Raw genomic sequence first — 27,184 nt, 5'->3', positions numbered from 1 at the left:
CGTCGAACATTTTGTACTGTAATTTAAAACAACATGAAAACAATGTTCAACTGCAAAGATGAACTCTCAACGAAACATGTATATCCTCTGATTCAGGTGTAGGTTTTTGTAATTGTTAATAGTAATTGTCCCAGGCAGTGTACTAGTGTTGAAATCTCTTTGATAATTATCTGATAAATATTGGATATTTCATGACCCTATTATCGTATTTACAGGGACTAGTTGTTTACATGTCCTTTCCCAGACGTTGTTGGGCTTTGAATTTGTCTAATATCAGTTAGATGTAATACCGAATTTTACCCAATGTCTTGTAGCACACGTCTTTCCCCCGGCATTGTTGAATTATTTAAATTTCTGATAAGTAACTGGTCAGTTTCTCCGGCTGTGTTGGGGGGGGGGGGGTGTCGTTGGTTTTTTCCACCAGGCCGACGAAAAGTCACTGACCCCCCTGTAAACCCAAAACAGGTTTACCCCTATCACTTAATTCTAAAAGATAGTGCCCCCCCCCCCCCGATATATCATATTTACATATGACAGGTGTTTGATCGTGACTCAGATCTGTGGGGACTACTTGATTAAATACTTTGAATTTGTTATAAATGAGAAAAGAAAATGACACGTGTAGGAATTAAATACTAAATTAGCGACTACACTGAGTAAATGTATTCAAAAGGAGTTTTTAGCATCAATTGACTGTAACAGGAAGGGGGAAACCTTCAGTTGGGAATATGTACACCTCTTATGGGGTTCTAGGGGTAGCTTCCTAGAAGCTCTGGAGGTTTTTACTCTTAAGCCAATTTCTAGGCTAGTCAGACCCTTTTCAGACAATAATTCGAAGGTTTACAAGACATCACCAACATATAAAAAGCAACTACATAAGGTTGAAATATTTTTTCAAAGGTTTGATAGAATCTTGACGTGAGAGGTAGGGGAAGAGATTTAGACTGGGATAGCACCAGTATCAGAAACTATTCTTTACACAAAGGGTTGACGTATGTTCTTTAAAAAACTCACGGCATTATAGCAAAGGCCAGTGCATATGATGGTTGTATCATTGGCAGGGCAGAGTTGGAGGGTTTCTTTACTTTAAGAGTCTTTTAAGGCAGGTTTTAGACTAAGTCTGTTCTGGCAATAACTTCACATCATTCTCTAAAAGACAGTACATCTAAAATTAACAATCTTTATACATAGGGTTAAGTTTAATACCATTATGACAGTAAGGTGCATCTGATTGTATGTATGTATGTATGTATGTATGTATGTCTGTCTGTCTGTCTGTCTGTCTGTCTGTCTGTCTGTCTGTCTGTCTGTCTGTCTGTCTGTCTGTCTGTCTGTATTTATTATGTCTGTCTGTCTGTCTGTCTGTCTGTCTGTCTGTCTGTCTGTATGTATGTATGTATGTATGTATGTATGTATGTATGTATGTATGTATGTATGTATGTATGTATGTATGTATGTATGTATGTATGTATGTATGTATGCCATCAAAGAAATAATACATGTTGATTGACAGACATGACCTACATGTAAGGCTGTCAGTAAGGAACTGGACTGTTTCTTCGGCGTGGTGGGCAGTCCTCCGTCAGACATGATCAAAAAACTATTATGTAAATATGATGTATGGAGGTGGGGGGTCATCATGATTTCGGTTTTAAAGGGAGGATGGGTCAGTGACTTTTCGTTGGCCGGATGGGAAAATCCACCGATCGACCCCCCCCCCCCCTGTAGGGGAAACTGACCAGTCCCTAATATCCAACTACACACGACGTGACATGACGTGATGCGATACAACACGATGACAATCGTCAAATTTAAAACATTTTTAAAAAAAATAATTGCTGTACCCCTACAAGGCAAACAAAATATATTTGCTGTCTAGTTGCTCTTGAACAAATATTGCTGTCATGGTGTTTGAAAAAAAAATGTTGTTGTTGGGTCAATCCTCCAGCCCCTAGAAATGGTTTATCCCTAAATGACAGTAGCCATCCATAATTACTGACACGACATTCCTCAAGACCATCTGGGGCAGGTGGAAGACAGCGGCGAAACCAGGATTTCTGTTTGTGCAAACATTGGAAATGGATAGTGGACGACATGGGCGAATCTTCACTGCAAACATTGTAGACTGATTACGTCATATCATCAAAGTCACAGTGTTATTAAGAGTGTATTTCTACAGTTTAGTCAATCTAGCTTTTGATAATGGTCAACTAGCGACTGTCAAATAATCAATCACAAATTAATTAGTGTCGATTTTGATGCACTTAATGTGTAGCTTAAAAGTTGTGACTACCGAGAACTGTATTGATTCTATTACCATGTGTTCTACTATTATAGGCCACTTTCAGCCATTTTTACCTTCTGTAAGGAAGGTTATATATTAGGGATGAAAAGTCTGTGTGTGTGTGTGTGTGTGTGTGTGTGTGTGTGTGTGTGTGTGTGTGTCTGTCTGTCTGTCTGTCTGTCTGTCTGTCTGTCTGTCATCATTTTTTTCCAAAAACGGCTGGCTTAATTCAAATGGTGCACATATTCTTTAGGGTAATGGCCAGAACTGATTTGGTTTTAGTAAACATACGATGAATATTAATGAACTGTTTGCATAATTAATGGTTTTTGGTAATTAGGATATATGTTAAGAATGCATTCGTCAAATTCAATATAATTTGGTACATACATTGATAATAAAGTGAATGTGCCATATAAAGTTTGATAATATAGCTTGTAGTTTTAATGGCTAATTTGCATAATTAATGCTTGTTGATGTAGATTTTACTTTTAATGAGTCATTTACATAATTAATAAATGTCAGTAATTAGGCTACATATGAAGAATACAAGCTTCAAGTTCTATATGTACATTCATGATACCAGGGTACATATGAAGCTTATTGATATCGAACGCTTCGTTTTAAACAGTTATTTGCATAATTAATGAGTTTCAGTAATTATCCTATGTCTTAAGAATGCATGCTGCAAACTCAACACAATTTGGTACAAGCATTGAATGGTAACAATTTTATGTTCATGTGCATATAAAGTTTGATAATGGAGCTTTTAGTCTTAATGACTCATTTGCATAATTATCTATTTTCCGTAATTAGGCTATATCTTCAAAATGCATACTTCAAATTCAATATTTTGGTACATACTTCAAACATAACTAATTGCATATGTTCTGTTGCATTTCAAAAAATGATTGTGTGTAGGAAAGAAAATCTAAAGACTTTGTCCTTATGGGGGGGGGACATTCAGTTTAAATCTGGTTATATATTATGTGTAGAGCTTTTCAATATTGAAAAATAGAAAAAGTTTGTTTGTTTTGTCATCGTAAGCATAGAAATCGAGTACCAGCTGCATTTACTACGACTTTTATTTCTTGCTGTGATATTACAAATGTAAGTAATTGAATTAGAAATCGTATATTCCAGTATCTGTTTCATGTCTCTGTTAATCTTTTCCCTGCATGTTCTGCTTACGTTTTTCTCACTATTTACTATAAATGTTGCAGTTGTAGTCATAGTTTTCCGACAATGGGTCAGCATTTGTGACGAAATCCACATTGCGTATTGTATGGGTATTAGTAAAACAGGGGGGAAAGTTACATGATGCTTAAAACTTATACATCTACCAATGCTATTAAGGCTTCCGCTTTTGAAGACATAGTCGCAACACTCCGTAGTGTTAATTAGTGGAATTGATACTAATTGACCCTACTTTAGGAGGAAATAAACAATGACTTAGCTTATAGAGTAAACGATTCTGATATGAAAACATTTCAAATGTATATAGTTTGTTTGTTTGTTTGGTTTTTTTTTGTCCTTCCTTTTTTTTTTCAAATGTATATAGTAAATTACGATTTCACCCTAAAATAGTAGTAGTAGTAGTAGTAGTAGTAGTAGTAGTAGTAGTAGTAATAGTAGTAGTAGTAGTAGTAGTAGTAGTAGTAGTAGTAGTAGGAGTAGTAGTAGGAGTAGTAGTAGTATAATTGCTGAATGTGAAACTTACCTCTAATTGTCACAAAGTGGTGACATTTGGTAAGTTTTATTGGCTGAGTCGGCGACATTAGGTTAACCGGTCAGGCTTGTTGACGTTAATGTATGGAAATCAAAAGCAGGTCTACTTGCATATAATTTTAGTTAAGTAGTAAATTAGCATAACAAGTTTCGACACATGGCTGGAAAGTAGGTAAACAAGGTGATTGAATTTGCATATACTATGAAGGACACCTGGTGACGATCATATGATCATCCAATCGTGTATGGCAAGAGAGTTGTTTGACACTAGTATAAAAGGGACAATACTTGGCAGTTCTGGGAGCTGCACTTCAGATTTTTTGTGTGATAAACCTACAACGTTGCTATAGTATGCTGTTGGATTCCTGTATGTTGACGTTCTGAATCTGTTATTGCTTGGAACTCAACGTTTTGCCGGAACTGTGAATACTACTTTGTGTGGAACTGAACTTTGCATTCGTGAACAGTCGACAACCTTATCTGTGTTGTAGTGCCAACAGTATTTCCCAAGTCTGAATTACAGTCGACAACCTTATATGTGTTGTAGTGCCAACAGTATTTCCCAAGTCTGAATTACAGTCGACAACCTCATCTGTGTTGTAGTGCCAACAGTATTTCCCAAGTCTGAATTACAGTCGACAACCTTATATGTGTTGTAGTGCCAACATTATTTCCCAAGTCTGAATTACAGTCGACAACCTTATCTGTGTTGTAGTGCCAACAGTATTTCCCAAGTCTGAATTTCGATCGATACAAGACAAAAGGCACTTTACATCGACCATTGTGAGTAATTTTATTTGCCACAACCTGCCATCAACAATTTTCAAGTGTACTTTAAGTTTATAAATTAAGCACACTTTTTCTGTACAAGCAATTTCGCTGTACAAAATATATTTTTTTTATTTAGAGATAAATTAGACCAGTTCAAGTTAAACATACAACATCTGTGTGTGTTTCAGTTCTTTCCTATTTCCTCAGTAATTGTGGTCTCTCCCCCATTCTGTACTTTTGAAGGACTTTCGTGACACGAATATGTACATACTAATCGACATTTATGTCAGGTTTGGTTAAAATTGAGAAATGGATGTCTGAGATATTTGTGGTAAGAGATGAACACATGGATAAAGACAGACAGACAGACAGACAGACAGACAGACAGACAGACACACATACACAATCGCGAGCACTGACTGACTGACATGCGTCATTCCTATACCCCCCCCCCCCCGGGCAGTACGTGTCCACTGGGGCTATTAAAGTGTATTAAGCAATTTACCACATGTACACAAACACAAATAAGTCCTCATCCTGATCTATAGGACATGTTTTACTGAAAATCCTCTGTGAATCCATCCAATTGTCAAGAGTGAACCAGGTGTGCCGATTTTTAATTCCTGAAACAATCTTTACAAAAACATTGCCATTCTGGGATATTACACCTGGGGGGGCTAGGCGCTCTAGGGGTTTTTACTCTTAAAAGCCAACTTTTAGGCTATTCAAAGCCTTTCAGGCAATAGCTTCCATGCTTTACAAGACAGCACCATCAAGTATCATACACAGGGTTGAAATATGTTCGTTGGAGGTGAGAGTTCCTTTACTTTCTTCCATCCTTATTTAACAGTACAACTAAAGGATTAATGATCCATCACTGGAACATCAACAAAATCAGAAATAAAATTCACGAGCTACATGACATTTTATCTAGGAATATTGCTAATACTATTATTGGCTTCAGTGAAACATGGCTCAGTCCTGATCATCTACTCGGATTTCAGGTGGTACGTCGGGATAGAACAACGAAACATGGAGGTGGCATTACTGTCTACATTAATGAAAACATCAATTTCATTACGACTTCCGATATCGAATCACTTACTATCGGCCTCCAAATAGTAAATCCTCATGGTTTTGATGAAGTTAATAATAATATGGACAAGCTGTATGAAACTAATTTAGAAGTTATCATACTTGGAGACTTCAACATAAACTTATTAGAAGACAACACTAAATGGTCAAACCTAACTCGATGTTACAACCCTACTCAACTTATTGATACTCCTACGAGATCAACTAGTTTTTCTTCAACTCTCATCGATCATATTTATAAAAACCAATCCTGGACCACGAAACTAAAGTTGTTCGTCATGGACTGTCGGACCACTTTCCCACAATGACAATTCGTAAAATCAAGGCTACTACAACAAAAAAGGATGATCACGCATTCATAACTTACAGGTGTATGCGCAACTTCAATGAAAACAAAACTTCATCACAGATCTAAAAGAAGCAAACTGGCATGTGTGTATATGTAAAGACGATCCTGAATATGCCCTTAATAATTGGTTTGAAACTTACGGTAATGTTTTCAACTAACAGACACCTGTTAAAACAAGACGAGTTTGTTACACAAATCACGCTCCTTAGTATTCTCCAACACTGCATGATGCTCGTAAACGTTGAGATCAACTCAAAGCTATGAACTGTATGGATGAGTATCGTAAACAACGGAACTTTGTAAATAAACTTACCAAGACATTGAAGTCTAGTTATTATAGTGACTTAATTTCCGATAAATCAAATAGCAAAAATATATGGAAAGCTATACGTGATTTACACCCTAAACCTTCACAAAAGAATCATGTTAAGCTTAGTATTAATGGCAATATCAAATGTCATACAGAAATAGCTAAGTCATTTAATAGACACTTTGTTAATATTGCAAACAAATACATCAATTACTGAAACGTTTGATTCTGAAAACTTTAATAAACAACTTTGTCATGTCAAAGAATATACTTTACAGTTTTAATATTGTACTTATTTCTTTTTATTAGACTTGGATACTTCTAAAGTTACTGGGTGGGATGGAATCACTGCTAAACCTTTGAAACTTAGTGCTCCTTATATTGCTACTCATATTTTTAGAATTGTTAATCTTTGTATTTTCAATAATTTTTTTTCCATCTCATTCGAAAATTGCCAAAGTACTTCCCCTCCATAAGACTAACTCAGCGGCATTGTATTCCAACTTTCGACCAATTTCTTTCTTTCTTTCTTTCTTTCTTTCTTTCTTTCTTTCTTTCTTTCTTTCTTTCTTTCTTTCTTTCTTTCTTTCTTTCTTTCTTTCTGAATGGATGGATGGATGGATGAATGAATGAATGAATGAATGAATGAATGAATGAATGAATGAATGAATGAATGAATGAATGGAGTAGCATAGTTTTTCTAGACTTATCTAAAGCTTTTGATTTGTCAATCATTTATAACTGGTCATTTTTTGATAAACTTAAAATCTATAATTTAAATGCTTCGGCTATTGAGTGGTTCATATCTCAGTGATAGAAAACAATGTTAAATTGTCAATCTTCAATGCTATCTATTAACTCCGGTGTACAACAAGGTTCTATCTTAAGACCTCTTTTATTTTTTTTATTTATATTAATTACCTTTATTTATACATTATTAAATCATATCAACACTTATGCTGATGACTCTTCCTTGCTTTACTCATCTTCTTCAGTTTCTCAAATTAATCAGACAATCAATAATGACCTTGACAAACTTAATCACTGGTGCAACCAAAATCACACGATTCTTAACACTGATAAAACTAAAGCCATGTTAATTCCACCCAAAAAAAAAACATTCTCCTACGCATGACAGCTGTTACCCTCTTTTTAATAATATTTCCATTTCACTTTCCAATATGGAAAACTCTATAGGTTTCTTTAGAGATTCAGCTCTATCCTGGGTCAAACATTGTCACTATATTTGTAAAAGGATTTCAACTAATTAATTAATTAAACTTTATTTCAGACAAAAAATTCCATATACAGAATTAAATAAAAGTAGCGAAAAGAATAATATATACAATAAAGGAACTTTAAAAAATCGTCTTACACCAAACATGCCACAATGCACTCTGAGACAAAATCATATTTGACACAACAATTCATAGGATTACACAATATATACAGTCTGGCTACAGAACTGACAGTCTTTTTCCTCAAAACTTCACCGAAAGTACGAATGGACAAACTGACAAACATTAAACTATTACTTTGTACAACTGAGTAATTAAAACCAGATAACTTTCTAAAAAGCTGATCGCATAAGATTTCCAGAGAAGTTTTAAAAGTATTAACTAAAACGTTACTTCACAGGTATGAACAATATGGCACATCACAGAAAACAGAAAACAAGTGACATTTAACTGGAAAGGACGCAAACTTAATATCACGGATTATCGAATTCCCTCTGGCGTAAAAAGTACGGGTCTTGGCCTCGATATCGAGATTGTCTTTTAGAACTGAAGTGATTAAATGACCCAGGTATATATTAACATATAGCTAGGTTTTCGTCCATTGGTTGACTGGCCTTGCATTTGCTTACACATGCTTTTTTTCTCATTGAAGAATATTGTACACATATTACCATATTGGCCACAGGTATCAACTAGCATTTGTTGACCATACGCGTACGCACCTGTTTGAAAAAATAACCAAATCATCAGTATAAATCAAGTGATTTACTTTGTAGCCACCAATAAGGCATGCACAAGGGAGAGCTGAAAGATTGTTACTTAGTTTGTCCATATACACTGTGAATAATATATGTGAAATAATTCCTCCTTGCTTTACCCCATTACTTGAATAAAAACCTTCAGATAAACATCCATTCCATTTAACAACAAATTCTTGGTAGCGATATATATATATATATGTCAAAACCTTAATTAAAAAGGGCTCAACACCCCTCGCCACTAACTTGTCAGAATGTCATGGCGGACATAGTCAAATACGTGTTATGCATCCATGAAAGTTACAAATACAGGACCTGGTGTGTTGCGACACATACAGTAGCTCAAAAATTGCCATGTCAGTGCCGTGCTCTGGTTTAAAACTAAAATGATTATCATCAGTTGTAGGCAGACAATCCATACAGCGATTTAACCAAACTCTCTCCAGAAGTTTAGATGCAGTAGTTGCCACAGCTACAGGACGATAATTTGATTTATCACAGATGTCGCCACCAGGGTCTTTAGGAATTGGGACTAGAATAGTCGTCATTAACTGTTTGGGCACAAAACCATGTATTAAAATAGCAGTGGAACACATGGATATCAACTAAGAAACTCTAGAAGGGGCATTCTTAAGATGTTCAGGCATATTCCTATCAATACCAGAAGATGCACCTGTTTTCAAGTCCTTAATCACATATGTCGTCTTGGCTCACACACATGTCATCGCAGAATTGATTGTTTGGGATAACAGGTGTAGTCTTTGCCAGTTCTAGTCAATATAGCCTCGTAGTGTTCTTTCCACTGTCATATTAACAACATTTGAATCACTGAAGAACCCAGCCACAGATGAAGGCGCTGGTGCTATATTTCTACGTTTAGGAACATGTTTCCAATAAGACTTTGTGTCATTATTTAGACTTTGTGCTAGAACATTTGCTTTTAGCTGATTTTCTGCTTTTCTACAGTAAATTGCGCTCGAGATTTCCTCATTAATTCAAAGAACAGGACTTATGAGACCCATTTTCTCTCCAGATCTCCAGATCTCTGTGCGAGCCTTCTCATAGTGATCCTTAACTAGACTGTAATACAACCCGGTATGGTGTGTTTGTTGGAATTAGCGGAAGGTGGAACAGTCTTTTCTGCGGCAAGCTTTAATGCAGATGTAATGTCATTATAGAAACTGTTAGTTTGTTCATTATGAATGTAACAGTTTGTATCAGTACAAGGAAGGGCTTTGCTAGGAATATAAACCCTGGATAAGAGGCTGTGTATAGTTATTTAAGTGTTGAACAGTAGCTTTATTCCAGCAAGGTGATCGCATTTTGTTGAACCGAACTCAGCTTTGGTAGTAGAGTGGTTTGCATATAACAGGAAAATGGTCAGATGAAATAGTGTCATACTTGACATTAATGGATTCAATAATCTTGTGTAGCTGTTGTACAGATAATATGATCAAGCCAGCTCTGAGTAAAACAAGTCACTCAGATATGTGTACTAAGTGCTGGTTGGAAGACGATCAATGTCTGCAAGAACAAAATTATTGTCCCTAGTAAAGTTCTCTAACAATCCACATTCGTATTGGCCGACCATGGATGTGCATTAAAATCTCATTAAAACTCCGACGATAAGACAACAACATATGTCCAAATCATTGGTAATGTTCTGTAACAAGCCCAGTCACTATCTGAGTTTGCAGTTGGTAGATATACATTTGATAATGACTAAATCAGGCTTACCATCCAGCTTCATACGTATACCGACAATGCGGTTTTCGTCTTGTATTAGAATCGGTGTAACACCATTTAGATATGTACTCCAAAGAATACCAACACGTACAAAGGACCTGCAAGTGAGAACACCTTATGAAGTATCTATGGCGCTCACACCCACTGAGGTAAAAAAGTCTGTGCAATGTTGTAAGAACTGATAAATTATCGTTATTAAGCCAGTGTTCTTGAATAAGTAAAATGTCAAGCAAATTCTTTACATCACCTAAAGAGGATTTTAGACCCCGTACATTGTAGGTTGCGATATTAATACAGTTCATAATTATAGTAGTAGCAACAGGTGCCATCCTCCTTTTCGCCATTAGCTCAGATTTCGAAAGATAGTAGGGCTTTACAAGTTACCCTTCTGGCCATATTTCCGGACGGAGAATGTTGTCAATGTGGTTTTCATTCACATCAACTCTGAAAGACGAGTGTGTATCAATAATACTGCTGCACTGCACTGTATTTCTAGGTTTCTAGATGTACATACTAGCGAAGATTATTTTATCTCAGCCATATTCAGCCTGCTTTGATATATGTTGTAACATCTGGTCCGGTCCACAGGGGCGTGTAGTATTTCATAGATTGTTGGTTTCTTATTGCTTAGAATGTCGGTTTCTTGGGAAAATATCGTACGAATCTTGCTGCTACAAATGTATCAATCTCTATACTACGAAGAAATATTATCACAGGGGCGTGTAATATTTCATAGATTGTTGGTTTCTTATTGCTTAGAATGTCGGTTTCTTAGGAAAATATCGTACGAATCTTGCTGCTACAAATGTATCAATCTCTATACTACGAAGAAATATTAAAGGGTGGTCATCTTGTTTCGTTAACCTTTCAAATTTGAATAAAACATGCACATTTGCAACAAAAACATACCTGCATGAAGAATAGGTGCCAAGTAAAGTTATACACTATTACTGGGGGCAGAAAATGCTTTTGTAACAAGAAAAATGGACCTTTTACAATAAGTGAGCGCTATATAAACTCCTCTGTATGTCAAAGGCAAGTCAAACGATGTAGCCGTCTAATGTTCATTACTGATTGGCCCAGAAAGGGGCGTTGACTAATGACGTCAGATGACCGCTACATTTCAAATTCAGAAGCACGTCCCTATCACTAAACCCGGAACCATGGATCACGAAAAGTTCACGACAGGTTCCTGGTGAGTACACTTGTACGATTTCCAATACAACTGCATTTTTACCGTATATTTATTGTATATTCTACATCATTTACAAAATGTATTGCAACTTATTCACTGTTGGAAGATGAGCTCCCTATGCAAAAACAAGCCTTCAGGCTTATCTTAAACATCAGTACAAGGGAAAATGTCATTGCAAATATTAGATCTTTTTAAAAAGTAGACATTTTACCTTCAGATAAAAAATTCCTTTTTAATAAATACGGTACTTACTGATCTTTAAAACAGTCCATAACATGGTACCTCCCTACCTTTCCGATCTTCTTACCAAAAGAAATTCGGATTTTCAAATTCATACGTTTCGGCGCATTACACGTTCTCATTCGTTGAGAATTCACTCTGCGCTGAGATTTGGTACGGGAACGCCTATGATGTTGTGTAAGATGGCGCTTAGGGAGCCTTCGGTATTTACAGGGGGAGGGCCGGAGGAATGGGGGGGGGGGTCACATTTGACAAACCTGTTCTTGGGGGAGGGCCATATTTTGCATTATAATGTTTGGGGGAGGGTAACATTTTACAAGCCATAGTTTTGTGACCAAATTAACCAAATCAATTATTGTCAATTTGTTTTGTCTGTCTGTCTGTCTGTCTGTCTGTCTGTCTGTCTGTCTGTCTGTCTGTCTGTCTGTCTGTCTGTCTGTCTGTCTGTCTGTCTGTCTGTCTGTCTGAAGAGCAGTCGTTTGCCTTGTACGTTTGCAAAAATGTTTACTTCATTTAAGTACCATACATTAAATTATGAGGCAGTCAATAGCCAAATAAATGTATGTGTCTGCCGAAATATCTGTTTATAAGGTAAAGTGTAGACATTATCAATATAGCATGAAGTTGTATAATAATGTATTCAGAGTAAAATTGGGGTACTACAATTTTCAAGTACGTCTATGGCTTTCGATAATGTGTATAGTTTGGCACTGAATGGCTTCCTACATGTCCTGAATTTTCAAAGTGCTCACCAAGGGAGGGGTACACCCCCTCCAACACCCTCTCCACTGGCTATCATGGGGTATGCTGCTTCTGCCCAAAATCAGGATTGAAAAAAGAAAATTCTGCTGGCTAAGTATTTCCAAGTACAGGTTACAGCCCACACGATGTGAGACCTTTTACTCGCAAAGCCGACATCTATTTGTAAAGAAATCTCATTGTTATCTATGGAGGCCGAAGTCGATTGCCACTGTTATTAGTCCCTGCCGGACGAAGTCCGTGACGGGGACTTATGGATTGGGTTCCGTCTGTCCGTGCGTCCGTCCGTCCGTCTGCAGCGCTAGCCGTTTCTTGGAGATGCCTGGACCGATTTTTTTCAAACTTGGTACAGGGGCAACATACAATGACATACATATGCACGTCAATTTGTTTCATGATACGATCCAATATGGCCGCCTAGCAGCCATTTTGTTTGCAAATTTTCCCTGTCTAAAGCCATAACTCAGACATGCTTGAACAGATCTCATTCAAAGTTGGTATTAGGACAGTGTTCTATGACATACATGTGCATATTCATTGTTGTCATGATACGATCCAATATGGCCGCCTAGCAGCCATTTTGTTCGTGAACTTTCCATGTCCAAAGCCATAACTCAGACATGCTTGGATAGATCTCATTCAAAGTTGGTATTAGGACAGTGTTCTATGACATACATGTGGATATCCATTTTCATCATGATACGATCCAATATGGCTGCCTGGCAGCCATTTTGTTTGCGATTTTTCTATGTCCAAAGCCATAACTCAGACATGCTTGAACAGATCTCATTCAAAGTTGGTATTAGGACAGTGTTCTATGACATACATGTGGATATCCATTTTCATCATGATACGATCCAATATGGCTGCCTGGCAGCCATTTTGTTTGCGATTTTTCTATGTCCAAAGCCATAACTCAGACATGCTTGAACAGATCTCATTCAAAGTTGGTATTAGGACAGTGTTCTATGACATACACGTGCATATCCATTTTCGTCGTGATACAATCCCCCATACCCGACCCATCCTTTATTGTTGTAGGCATGTTCCATGTCCAACAAGCAGACACAACATATCTAAGTCTGTTTGATTTAGGTTCACATTGTCAAGTGTTGTTGCGTGATCAGAGTAGTGATAATTCCTTAAAACCCAATCATAGCGGGGACTATGTCATTCTCAATGGCTTGTGTTATTGTAGTTTACCATACAATTGTACATCATTCTCTAGAATGCAGGAAGTGGTGGTGGTTGGTGTGTGTGGGGGGGGGTACTGTATAACTACACATATTAAAATATGTGTAAGGGAAGGCTACGAAAATTCTTGGCTAAATGTTGGGCGGGGAGAGGTCATGAAAGTTTTTGAAGGGGTGCTGAGAATTTTTTTGAAGTTTTTGAAGGGGTGCTGAGAATTTTTTTTGACAAAAATATTTTCGCCCCTACTATAAATTAAAATCTGACCGTAGCTAGCCTTTGGATTTCTCTTTTAGTGAATTCGAAACCACTGAATGTTGCCCTTGGATGACAAGATTCTCTGTGTAGAAATTGGAATATGCCAGTCGTTTTTGTGTGTGTTCGAATGTCACATACGTTTTCGCTATGGTATCTTTGACCTTTGTATACTTCTAGGTCAAGATATGTTATTTTATGCTGTGAACATTCGAACGAAAATTTTAATGTGGATGCATTTGGTTTATTTTTGTAATAAAATCATATAGTTTGTGGTTTCTTCCATGACATGTCATGAATATATATATCGTCTCTGAATCTAACCTAGAATGTTATTCCTTTATTGTCTAAATTTAACAACAAAGGATCGCTGTTGTCATATTTGAAAGACATAAAAGATCCGATTTCATATGCCATATGGCTAGTTTTATTACATCATCAACCAAAAAGAACAGCCCCATTCAAAAGTCTGATATTCGTTGTGTGGAACCACTTCGTCTGTTTTAACATACACTCAAGAAGCTTTGGTTCTCCCAAGTTGATCACCGTTGTCATCCCTAGCTAGCTCAGGAGTTAGAATCTGAAGAAAACTTGCATGACGAAATGTGACGTAGGGTATGACGCGTCGTGGCGTAATGGGTTGACGATCAACCATCCTAAGGGGTACCACGAACTTCAACTATAAACACCAGTTTGGTAGTAGTACAGCTCTGGATTGATTCATCGTCAAGAGTTTGACTATATCATATATCATTCGTGCATTTCTATTCATTAATTAAAGGCATTGACTTATCAATTGTGGACATTGACTAATCATTTGACGGTCCTGATTGTCATTTGACGACCCTAACTTATCAGTTGACGAGTTCGACTTTTGGCTTGAATTAAGCGCTATATAGATGTCTGTAACGAGCGCTCACAATAGAACAAACGACAGTAAACGTAACAGCCAAAAAGAAATCGCGAAGTAAAATTTTTATTCAGATTGGGTCAGACCAATTTTTAAAAAAAATTCACATTCAGATCCAAAGATGTGAATCCGTTATTATATTTGGTGTAGATTTTCGATTAGTTGTCCGTTAATAATTATTATCAATGGTTTTGGTCAAATGCCAGACAATACTGCAAGTTTGAAATGTTATCAAATTTGGTACATACATCGATGCTAACACAGCGCTCGTGTGCAGTATCGTTTGATGTGTCTGGGTAATTAGTTTGAATAGTTTTATTGGCTAGTTATCCAATATATTACATGTCGGAATATACTTGAAATTTCATGTGACTTGATATATATACAATATTGACAATGGCTATATGTATGTATGTATGTATGTATGTATGTATGTATGTATGTATGTATGTATGTATGTATGTATGTATGTATGTATGTATGTATGTACGTACGTATGTGCATTGGGTTGCTATTGTAAACTACTGTTTGGTTTATTTGTCTTTTGATTGATGATCGGCTGTTGCACTTCTATGGGGATACATGAACCATATCGCTGTTTTGTATTCAACGGGATTTGTTTGGGTGTTACTGAGTGTTTGTTTTGTATCCGATCTATTCACAGTGAGCCATCTCTAACAATACAACATCAATTATGCATTAACCCAGATCGTTACACGTTTAAATTTGTGTCAACTGTTCCGCTATGTCGACCTACAATGGAATACATGGTTTAACCCTGGTTTAACCCCAACAGTACAACGTATACCACAATACATGTAGGCCTACATAGCATCCATGTGGCAACCCTTATCTATGTGTCTATTATGTTTAGGTAATTTGACAGCAGATCGGACTTTCTAAATTACACGCTAATCTATTATTTCCAACCACTGTAGTGGCCGCACTGATAAAAAAGATGGACGAATATCAAATAACCACCACCACCACCACCACCACCACCACCACCACCACCACCACCACCACCAATAATATAGAATAGTTTTAGCCGTTAGATTTTCTGACAACTAACATTTGAATCATACATTTTTATTTTTATTTTAGTTTTATCAATATTCTTACCTCACTTTGGTTTATTGTGTTGTTTGTTCCTGTATGTTTTTTACTCATCTTTTTAGTAGTGTATGTATATAACTATAACAATAACAATAATAATTACAATACCTCTAACTAAACAAAGCATGTTGAGAATATTAGAGAAAGACGAGTGAAATATGTTGACACTTCATATTAACTCGTGCTACCAGTTGTAGCTAATATAGTAATGAACGAACAGCTGCACAACGTGTAGCAAGTAGGCCTAGAACGCTAATGGATGATGAGATAACCAAATAATTTATTATTTTAATTTGCTATTATTGCTATGCGGTTCATTTTTTGCAATGTTTGTTTCGAGTTGTTTTTGTAAATAATGCAAAAAATGACAGTGTTCCATGTTTTCAAAACATACCATTACATTATCCATCCATCCATCCATCCATCCATCCGTCCGTAAGTCCGTCCGTCTGTCTGTCTGTCTGTCTGTCTGTCTGTCTGTCAGTCCGTCCGTCCGTTCGTCCCTCCGTCAGTCCATCCATCCACCTCTTGACATTGAGTTCCCCCTTTAATATTTGTTGAAACATATATTGCAATTCTGTATTTAAAAAAATGTGTTTGTGTGTGCGTATATATACATTATAATACATATATATATTTTTTTTTCATTCGATATTTTATAACGTAATGTATTAAATTTTCAAAAAGTAAAACGAAAATCCTGCGAAAGAGTAAGTAATACCGGAAGCCATGTATGCAAATAAGGTGTTAATATTGATAGAGTTATTTGTGCGTTATTGTAAGCATCCAATAACAGCAGCGGGCAATGACAACAATGCTTCTGATGATGACACTGACTCAGTGAAAGTAAGGAGAATTGACATTTTGTCTGTCGTTACTCACGATTTCTTGCGCGGTGTCCTTTGTTACATGAAAATATCGCTGTTTCAGTTTTCAGAGCAGTAACAGTGGTGTTATAGTTGTTATATTCTGAATATACTAATTCAAACTCGAGCCAAAACTTTGGGTGTTTACCTCGATTTGTTGAAGATAGCGATCCGAAGATTATTTGTATTTCTCCGAACAGCAGACGAACAGTCGAGTTCATTTTGAACGGGCATTTTAAATTACACCAAGTGTCGACCAGCAGAGCAGGATGGCGTCTGCAGCGAAAAGGAGCCAAAATTTACGCAATCAGTAAGGCCGATGGACCACTACGTACGTGAGAGTCAATTTGGGGAACAGTGGTTTGTGTGACCCGTTAATCGAAAGGCAGGTGGGGTTATGCATTGCTGACGAAAGTTGCGTGGATAATCAAAACCTGCGAAACTGCTGATAAATTTTCAATGTAGTAGACAGTCCGAACTGACAACACATACATAACAAGACTGAACGACTACAAGAGAAAACTATGGCATCTGTTGCAGCATGGCTTCCGATTGTACGGGCAGCGGGTGTAGGATGGGCTCCCATTTCACAGAACCCGTTACCTACCGCTCCTGTGCAGCGTCGTCGTCCATCGGACGAGAAGGTTATGATAAACGTAAGTGGACGATACTTTGAAACATGGCGACACACGATAGATAAATACCCTGATACGTTATTGGGTAGTGACGAGAAAGAGTTTTTCTATGACGAAGAAAACAAGGAATATTTCTTTGATCGAGACCCGGACATTTTCAGACAAGTGTTAAATTTCTATCGGACAGGGAAAATGCATTATCCGAAATCGGAATGTATAGCGGCGTTCGACGAGGAGTTAGCGTTCTTTGGAATTATGCCTGAAATTATAGGGGACTGTTGTTATGAGGATTATCGTGATCGTAAGCGTGACACTAGCGAACGATTGATCGATGATAAACTATCGGAAGACGGCGAAGAAGATGAATCGCTTACACCCAGAGAAAAGATGTGGCGAGCTTTTGAAAGCCCCCACACTTCTACTGCAGCACTCGTGTTTTATTACGTGACGGGCTTTTTCATTGCGGTTTCTGTAATAGCCAACATCGTGGAGACTGTCCCGTGCGCCCCATTACCGGGAACTGTCACAATTCTACCCTGTGGGGAACGGTATGAACTGACCTTCTTTTGCCTTGACACTGCTTGCGTCATGATTTTTACGGTAGAATATATACTACGACTGTTTTCAGCCCCTAACCGTTGCAAATTCATGCGTTCTGTCATGTCCATTATAGATGTCGTAGCCATATTTCCATATTATATTGGACTAGTAGTCAAGGACGAAAACAGCGACCTCAGCGGAGCCTTTGTTACTCTGCGAGTATTCCGTGTTTTTAGGATTTTTAAATTTTCCAGGCATTCACAGGGATTGCGAATTTTAGGATATACACTCAAGAGTTGTGCAAGTGAGCTTGGCTTCCTCCTCTTCTCATTATCAATGGCGATTATCATATTTGCTACAATTATGTTCTACACTGAAAAAAATGAAAAGGATACCAAGTTCTTCAGTATTCCTGCAGCATTTTGGTACACCATCGTTACCATGACAACGCTGGGGTAAGTAGTAAAGCAGTAAGTGTGTTAAAATTTACAATAATTCAATAAAATGGCAATGCTTACTGAAAAACTGTATATAAAGAGTATGTAGGCCAATGAAATTTGTGTAAATCTACAGCTACCATATTGAAGTATTGCTTTACTCAGTAACTGAGAAGTTTTCAAGTCTTGTCTAACCAAAGTTTCACCTCTACAATCAGAACTGAAATGTTTTAAACACCAATAGCCAGTCAGTCATCTGTTGTTATTCATATGTACAATGTAGTTCTTTTTTCATCGCCATGGATACGTGTATAGTACCCAAAAGTAATAATATTGCAGTTATTTACCAACTTGACCACAGACCTTTCACTGAATGAATTGGTATGTTAGCAGGTCAACAAGAACAGTGTTAGTGACATACTTGTTTTTTTTAAAGGCTTTCTTCATGTGCATCATTTGTTGGACCCGGCACAAAATGACAAAAACTAAGTCTTAATTTATAAGACCATTATTCCTCAGGGCTGACCAAACGAGTATGAGTTGAATTTAAGTTAGTATTTAGTTGTCTTTCTGTTTAAAAAGAAAGAAAGAAGGTATTTACGTAGGTTGAGGTATATCAGTGAGAGACAGGTGTGAGGACTACATGTATGATGTATATTGTCTATTTTACTCTGAATATGGATAACTTAATGCAAATTATGCTTTACTGTCATTATATACACATGACATGAATTTGTAAGATAGGAAACTGCAGCAGATAAATTTGACTATATTATAGTGACAAAAGCAAATTGTTATATAGTATTAATACTGTGTTTATACAACTACACAAGTGTTTCTGGTATATATACAGTTTGGATTGGGGTTAACTCTTAGGTGTGTAAAATGGTAGTCCGGTAGAATTCTTTACAATGTTGTCTTGAAATACACTATTATCCTTATGCTGCCACTGATAAGAAAATAGTGATGTTAGAACCTGGGAGAGAAACCCAGGCCTTTAATATATTTTATGCACACTATCTTATCTGTCCACACTTAATGTACTGTATATTGTATATGATAAGATAACAGATAGACAAATCAGTTGACACATCAAATACTACATACATACATACATACATACATACATACATGTAGTTAACTGTTTGTATTAGAGGCAGATTGTTTCCCTAGATTACATCTATGTATAATAGTTAACATGTTAATTTATTCAGTGTCAGCTGAAGACATTAATTGATTCCTTTATCTCTTATTGTAGAGAAATTATGAAATATGTATGTAAGATTAATTCCTGTGATAATCCATGTTGGGAATAGTAATTTAAAAATTTGTAGTAAAGTGCCAATACATTTGTGTATTTCAAGTAGCAGGTAACATTGCACAGAGGCGGTGTTCAGTACTAGAAAATAAAAAAGGGGTGGGGTTTTCATCTCAAACACTACCAGAAACACCTACATGTACATGTATCTACCAAATGTGCATGTTGAAGTTGATGATGTTGTTAACCTACCTACCAAATCTGTGTATTGTTAGACACCTACATTGTACCTTATCTGTATATCATTGTTATACATTTTGTACCTACCCAGGCTACCTATCAAATCTGTATATTGTTACACCTACCCTTGGTGTTCGCACAGTCCTGGAAAACCCTGGATTTTCAAAAAAAAAACCCTGGAAGACCCTGGAAACCTGCTCCCCCAACCCCTGGAAACTGAGCGCGATTGATTGACATTTCTGTCTGTGCTGTAGCATATGATTCAGAACACTTCAAATGTGAAATGGCGAAACTGTCTTCAAAGTCTTTTGTCACGCTGGTGAATCAAAATTCTCGCTTACCCAGACAGTCAACGATCATTCCATGATATACTTTGCCCACAAAACATGTGTACATGTACATAGTTCACTGGGTACCACCATGTTTGTTTTGATCTTGCGTATATGTATATTGCTACCGTACTCTGGTCATCATATAGGCGACATAACATAGCCATGCATTGCAATATTGTAACAGTAGGTATATTAACATGATTATTGTAACATTGTAACAAGTATCAAGGCATCACTGTACTAAGAAATTTCACTATTTGAAAGTTTGACGTACAGTATAGACCACTGGTTGTGGATTCCGGGTTGTGGAAGTATGGCTTTGACATTTATATTGTCGATAATTGAAATTTGTTTTACATGTTCGAAAAGAATAACTCCTTTTTATGTTTGTACAGTAACATTCCTACATCATCGGGTTGAATTGACAAATAGTGACGTTTGGCAACACGTAATGCTATACAGAAACATTTGCAACGCAAGTGATGAACGTATTCAGTTATTCATAGTCCGTAATTTCGTTACATAAAATGATGTTTTTCTTAAGAAAAAATTCACTGTAGGTGACTTTTAAATGTATTCAGCTCAAACTGTATAATATTGAGAGATATCTACTATTTTCTGTATTTGTTTTACCGGATACATGTATGTCTGAATTATACTGATGAATCCTGCCACTCAAATATTACACGATCAGTGGTACAGAAGAATGAAACTTAAGTAGGGGTAGAACTTTTCATCTCAGAGTGAAAACAGAGGTGTAACCAACTGAGTCGATTTCAATGTGCTGGAAAACTGATGCAATAAAACATGGGAGAGCAGTTATTAATTACTTCTCATCCATGTCAGAGAATTAGATGTTATTCATTAAAATAAAGTTTGATGGTTGACATTACTGGAAAATGACCCAAATCAATACGAATACCCCTGGAAAACTGATGGAAAACCCCTGGAAAGCCCTGGAATTTTTTTTTACTCTAAGTGTACGAACCCTGTACCCTACAATGTGGCTACCTACATTGTATCAAATTTAAAAAATTAAATGAGACTTACCTGGAAGTCGAAATTTGATAGGAATTCTACCGAACCATGGAGTAGTACTAAGGGATCACGTGCCATAATTCACGGTGGAAAAAGATGAATCTCTAACAAAACTTTACAGAAAAGTAGATGTGTGCGTGCAGTAGTACTGTGGGCACACCCTGTAAAGTTCTGTTTCGTGTCTGTCGGGCAGACCCCTCAAAACTTACAGATTTTGTAACAGAGCCTAAACAGTTGTAGTGTTTAGACTTGTGGTAATACTAACGCATTGACTTGTGGGTACATAAACGCTATCTCATATGATCCGTAGTACCTACGGAATGGTGAAGTAGAACAGTATATTGTTACACCTACCCCAGCTAACCTATCAAATCTGTATATTGTTATACCTATCTATCAAATCTGTATATTGTTACACCTACCTACCAAATCTGTATATTGTTATACCTATCTATCAAATCTGTGTATTGTTACACCTACCTACCAAATCTGTATATTGTTATACCTATCTATCAAATCTGTGTATTGTTACACCTACCTACCAAATCTGTATATTGTTATACCTATCTATCAAATCTGTGTATTGTTATACCTACCTACCAAATCTGTATATTGTTATATATACCTACCAAATCTGTATATTGTTACACCTATCTACCAAATCTGTATATTGTTACACCTATCTACCAAATCTGTATATTCCCACCGTTGGTTTTGACTTTAAGTCATTTACACACCCACACACCCACACACACACATACACACACACACACACACACACACACACACACACACACACACACACATTTCACCATGCCTATAGCCTATAGCTAAAAAAAGCACCAATGAACAATACACTTGATAGTTAATTGACAGGTCACACTTAACCTCACAACTAAACAAAGGAAGACTTTCAAATAGCTGGTTGTAGCTATTGTTTTCTATTGTCATAAATAGAGTCAACATGGTATGTCAACAAGGATGGCGAGTGAGATCTAAAGTGTTTTGGGAATGTGTCAAGTGTCACGGAACCATGACTGTTCAAGGGCCTGGGGAGAACACTGCAAATTAGGGTTAAAAATGTGTCTTTTGGTCAAAAATCTATAATTCCAAAATTATTGAGCAGATTTGGTTGAAATATGATGGGAATGTTCTTAGTGGAGTTTATATTAAGAATTCTTCATGATGTGATGATCCCACGAGTGATATGCAAATTAGGGCTAAAATATGTGTTTTTGGTCAGATCTATATTTCCAAAATTACAGATTAGTCTGAAACTTGGTTGGATCATTCTTATGGGTGTTTAGATTACAAATTGTTCATGACATGATGATCCCAGCAATGGTACATGTATGCAAATTAGGTTTAAAAATGTGTCTTTTTTCTCAAAAATATATAGTTCCAAAATCATAGAGCAGATTGGGATGAAATTTAATGCATCTGGGGCATGGAATAAATCTTCAAAGAATGTATGCAAATATGTCTAGTAACAAGACCACATCATCATTACAGAAAATTAAAGTTTACTGTCAACAGTTGTGCTTTTATTTGTAAATCTACAATGTACCAAGTCTGTGCTGTTACACCTTTCAGGTACATTGTTGTATGTGCAAGTCTGGACTTCTACTCTATGTAGTTTCCGTCAAATTCCATTGCTTTTAAAATACTGAACATTGATTTACCTGTGAAATCTAAATACATTTGTACATATATTATTACTAATAGCATCTCACTATGATGATACTATGAAATACCCCATGCCAAATCAGTTTGCTAAAGTCTAAATCCTGTCACATAATTAATATTCCCTTGCTAGGTACTTGTCAAATTATCATGCACCGTCTTAGCAGAAATAAAATATCTCTAATCATCTATTGGTGAAGGTTTTTTTAGCACCAAGGCACTGAGGTTCAAGTGCTATAGGCATGGTGAAATGTCGGTGTGTGTGTGTGTGTGTGTGTGTGTGTGTGCGTGCGTGCGTGCGTGTGTGTGTGTGTGTGTGTGTGTGTGTGTGTGTGTGCGTGCGTGCGTGCGTGCGTGCGTGCGTGCGTGCGTGCGTGCGTGCGTGCGTGTGTGTGTAAATGACTTAAGTAAAAAATTGCCAGACTGATTGCCTTCATATGTGGTGGTGGTGGTGGGACATTACTTAGAGTGTGTTGATGGAAAATTGTTCTAATGACATAGCACTTCCATATTCTAGGGCATGTCATTGAAAACAACGACAACAGCGTAATTTGCATATGCTGTCAATAAAGTGACGTAATGGTAATGACTTTGGGACTGACATTGTCAATGGCTGGTCCTGCGACCCTCCTGATGACAAGTCAAACGTGCAGATGCCAATGACGTACAATTTACGGTTGGGTTTACATGAAGACGTTACTGCAGAATCAGATTTCTATAACATAACCCATAATGTCATACCTACCTACATTCAGTATGATATTAACCCACAGATTTCTATAACATAACCCATAATGTCATACCTACATTCAGTATGATATTAACCTACAGATTTCTATACCATAACCCATAATGTCATACCTACATTCAGTATGATATTAACCCACAGATTTCTATAACATAACCCATAATGTCATACCTACATTCAGTATGATATTAACCTACAGATTTCTATACCATAACCCATAATGTCATACCTACATTCAGTATGATATTAACCCACAGATGTCTATACCATAACCCATAATGTCATACCTACATTCAGTATGATATTAACCCACAGATTTCTATAACATAACCCATAATGTCATACCTACATTCAGTATGATACTCAAGCCTCAACTGGAATGTTTTTTGAAACTGTGTTGTTAGATATGACTTACTCATAATAATGTACACCATGAACAGTATTGAATACGCTGTAGTGTATTTGTGCAGTTCTGTACATGAAACATGTGCATGTACATGTATGGTACAATAAATCCCATGAAATTGAGTTTTAGGTCCGCACCCAAAAATCGGCACCCGAATGTGTTATTGTGCTCCAATGAATCCCTAATGAACATGTACAATGTATAATTATTGGGTAATATAACAGATGTCAGTGACTGTTAGTGTACAATGTATACTGTGTTCATTGTTTGAATGAAAATACAAAACTCCAGTTACAACTAGTGCAGTTCTATATACATGTTTCTATTAAGTCACCTGCATGTAGGCCATTGTTTACATAAAATATGTTTAGTTGTTGTACAACACCAAGTGGTGTTGGTAGTCACTATAGTTCTTAATTGTGAATATATCATTATATGTGTTGTTTAAGTCACACTGCAGCTGGTTGTTTTCTGTATTGCCTTTATTCAAAGTACTGCTGCTGCTGCTTAATTATTCAGGACAGTTTTCCCTTTGTAAAAGCATGTCAATTTGAATATAAATTAATAAGTGTTTATACACAGCAGCAAGTGTATTGAATGAACTCGATAACATAATCTTGCACTTAATTTATATGAATGACAAAGAATTGTCACTTTATCTCGTTACAGGAATTATAATCTTCTAAATTGTTGGAATTTTGTAATGTACATGTAGGTGTAAATGTATGTTAGCAGGCAATCATCTTATTACTGTACATGTAGGGGAGACTACTGATGTCACACAAAAACAAAATGAATATTTTGAGTGTGATTTTGAGACTAAACTTCAATATTTACCATTCTGTGTAGTATGTACAGCGTGATCAGTGTATTTTTTGTCTCTGATGGGAGACATGATATTTGCATAACTGACAAAGGTTGACACCATAAATATTGAACACTATAAACACCTGGTACAATGTGTGTGAGTCTTTCTAAAAATGTCATAGCTAAATTCCTTCAAAAGGAAATATTTAAAATAAAAACAAGATATAAATGAGGAACTTGTGACCTCTTTGCTTGCAGAATGAGAGAACTCATTTTGAAAGTGTGTGATCCAAGCACCTATTTATTTTGTTGACCTCCCTAAAAAATGGAATGTTCTGAGAATAGTTGTGCTATATTTGGAATACGATTGACAGCTGTCGGTACCAGCACAAATTCATTTCATCAACATGTCCTTGCATATTAATGAAGCAGGAATGATTTTGTCAATTACATGTATAAAGAGGAAGAAAAATAATCGTCAACACTTGATAAATTCAATGAGGCATAACTTGAAACTGTAAAAACTGATGGCGTGAAAAGACTAGCTATTGTATATATGTATCCTATTAAAAGGTGACTAAATAAAAACATTTATTTACAGTATAATTATTGTGTATGAAGTAATGTATTTCTTTGCCTTGCATGCCTGATAATATAGTTGTAGAATTATTATTACAAACTATATTCTCAAAATTATGAATTTGATAAGATCATAATGTGACCAGATATTTTAAGCACAACAGAACATATATGGTTCAGTAGTGCATGGTGCGGTGTCTGTCCGTGTGTGTGTGTGTGTGTGTGTGTGTGAACGACTTAAACTCAAAAACTGCCCATCCCATTGCCTTGTAATTTGGTGATGACATTACTTTTGGGAATTTGTTTAAATAAAAATGATTGCATTAGAGATGTGTTTTGGGTCAAAAAATTTGATTTTTGGTCAAAAATCTTTAATTCCAAAATTTCTGAGCAGATCTGAGATTGGGCTGAAATTTGGCGAGAATGTTCTAAGGGGTGTTCAGATTAAGAATTGTTCATGACATGGTGATTTGAATTTGAATTTGAATTTATTTGGGAATAAAATATAGTAAAAACATACATTTAAAAGTATTGCCGAGGATAACACAACAAAGCAATTAATACTTATTTCCATTGTGGTCCTCGATTTCAAAAACTCAACATGGCGGTAGGCAAAGAACTCTGGTCATGTGATTGAAGCAAGATTAGTGTAAAATGGAAATGAAACATTAAAACATTTAAATGACTCCTGAAAATAACAATACAAGTAATGTATAACAGTATATACATTACTAATTTTTAGCACGACTGAACCTCAGGGATCGCCCGGCATCTGTCTGTCTGTCTATCTGGCTGGCTGGCTGGCTGGCTGTCTGTCTGTCTGTCTGTCTTTCTGTCTGTCTGTGTGTGTGTGTAAACAACTTAAAGTCAAAAACCGCTGAACTGATTGCCATTATATTTGGTTGGTCCTTTACCTATTTTTTGTTCAAATCAAAATGATCTTACCACCGGTTTGTGATTTTGGTCAAAAAATGTGATTTTTAGTCAAAAAACTTAAACTCAAAAACTACTGGGCAGATTTGGCTGAAATTTGGGTGAAACATTCTTCAGTGATATGCAAATTAGGGCTAAAAATGTGTCTTTTTGGTTAAAAAATCTATAATACCAAAACCACTGAGCAGATGGGCTGAAATTGAATGGGAATGCATCTACGGATGTATGGACATAGAAATATTAAGCATACAATGATTCCATGAGTGATATGCAAATTAGGTGTAAAAATGTTCATTTTTGGTCAAAAACTTATATCTCAAAAAGTACTTAGTCAAGGAGTCTGAAACTTAGTGAAATGTTTCTGAAAGTGTTATTATACTTAATCCATGGAAATTAAACATACTTAATCCTTGGAAATTTTGGCCAAATCTCTGTGCAGTGCATGTAGTAAGTGAATGGACCAGTCCATAGTAAGGTTACTCAGTTCAGTGAATGGACCAGTCCATGTAGTAAACTTTCTCAGTTCAGTGACTCGACCAGTCCATAGTAAGGTTACTCAGTTCAGTGACTAGACCAGTCAATGTAGTATTAGTAAGGTTACTCAGTTCAGTGACTGTACCAGTCCATGTAGTAAGGTTACTCAGTTCAGTGACTCGACCATTCCATACAGTAAGCTTACGTAGTTCAGTGAATGGACCAGTCCATAATAAGGTTACTCAGTTCAGTGAATGGACCAG

General features: G+C 36.4%; 1 protein-coding gene across 2 annotated transcripts in view; it reads left to right on the top strand.

Annotated features, from left to right (window-relative positions):
- The first annotated feature begins 17,070 nt into the window (after positions 1-17,070).
- Positions 17,071-27,184, top strand: part of LOC144445130 (potassium voltage-gated channel protein Shal-like) — a 101,611-nt gene continuing 91,497 nt past the window's right edge. For both annotated transcript variants that reach the window (XM_078134778.1, XM_078134709.1), the window contains exon 1: positions 17,071-18,441. In XM_078134778.1, coding sequence (XP_077990904.1) covers positions 17,336-18,441 — 1,106 coding nt within the window. In that variant the 5' untranslated portion in view covers positions 17,071-17,335. The remainder of the gene's footprint in view (positions 18,442-27,184) is intronic.

This window comes from Glandiceps talaboti, chromosome 1 (genome assembly GCF_964340395.1).
Source record: "Glandiceps talaboti chromosome 1, keGlaTala1.1, whole genome shotgun sequence".
NCBI lineage: Eukaryota > Metazoa > Hemichordata > Enteropneusta > Spengelidae > Glandiceps > Glandiceps talaboti.
This window is presented reverse-complemented; position numbering and strand designations above follow the sequence as displayed.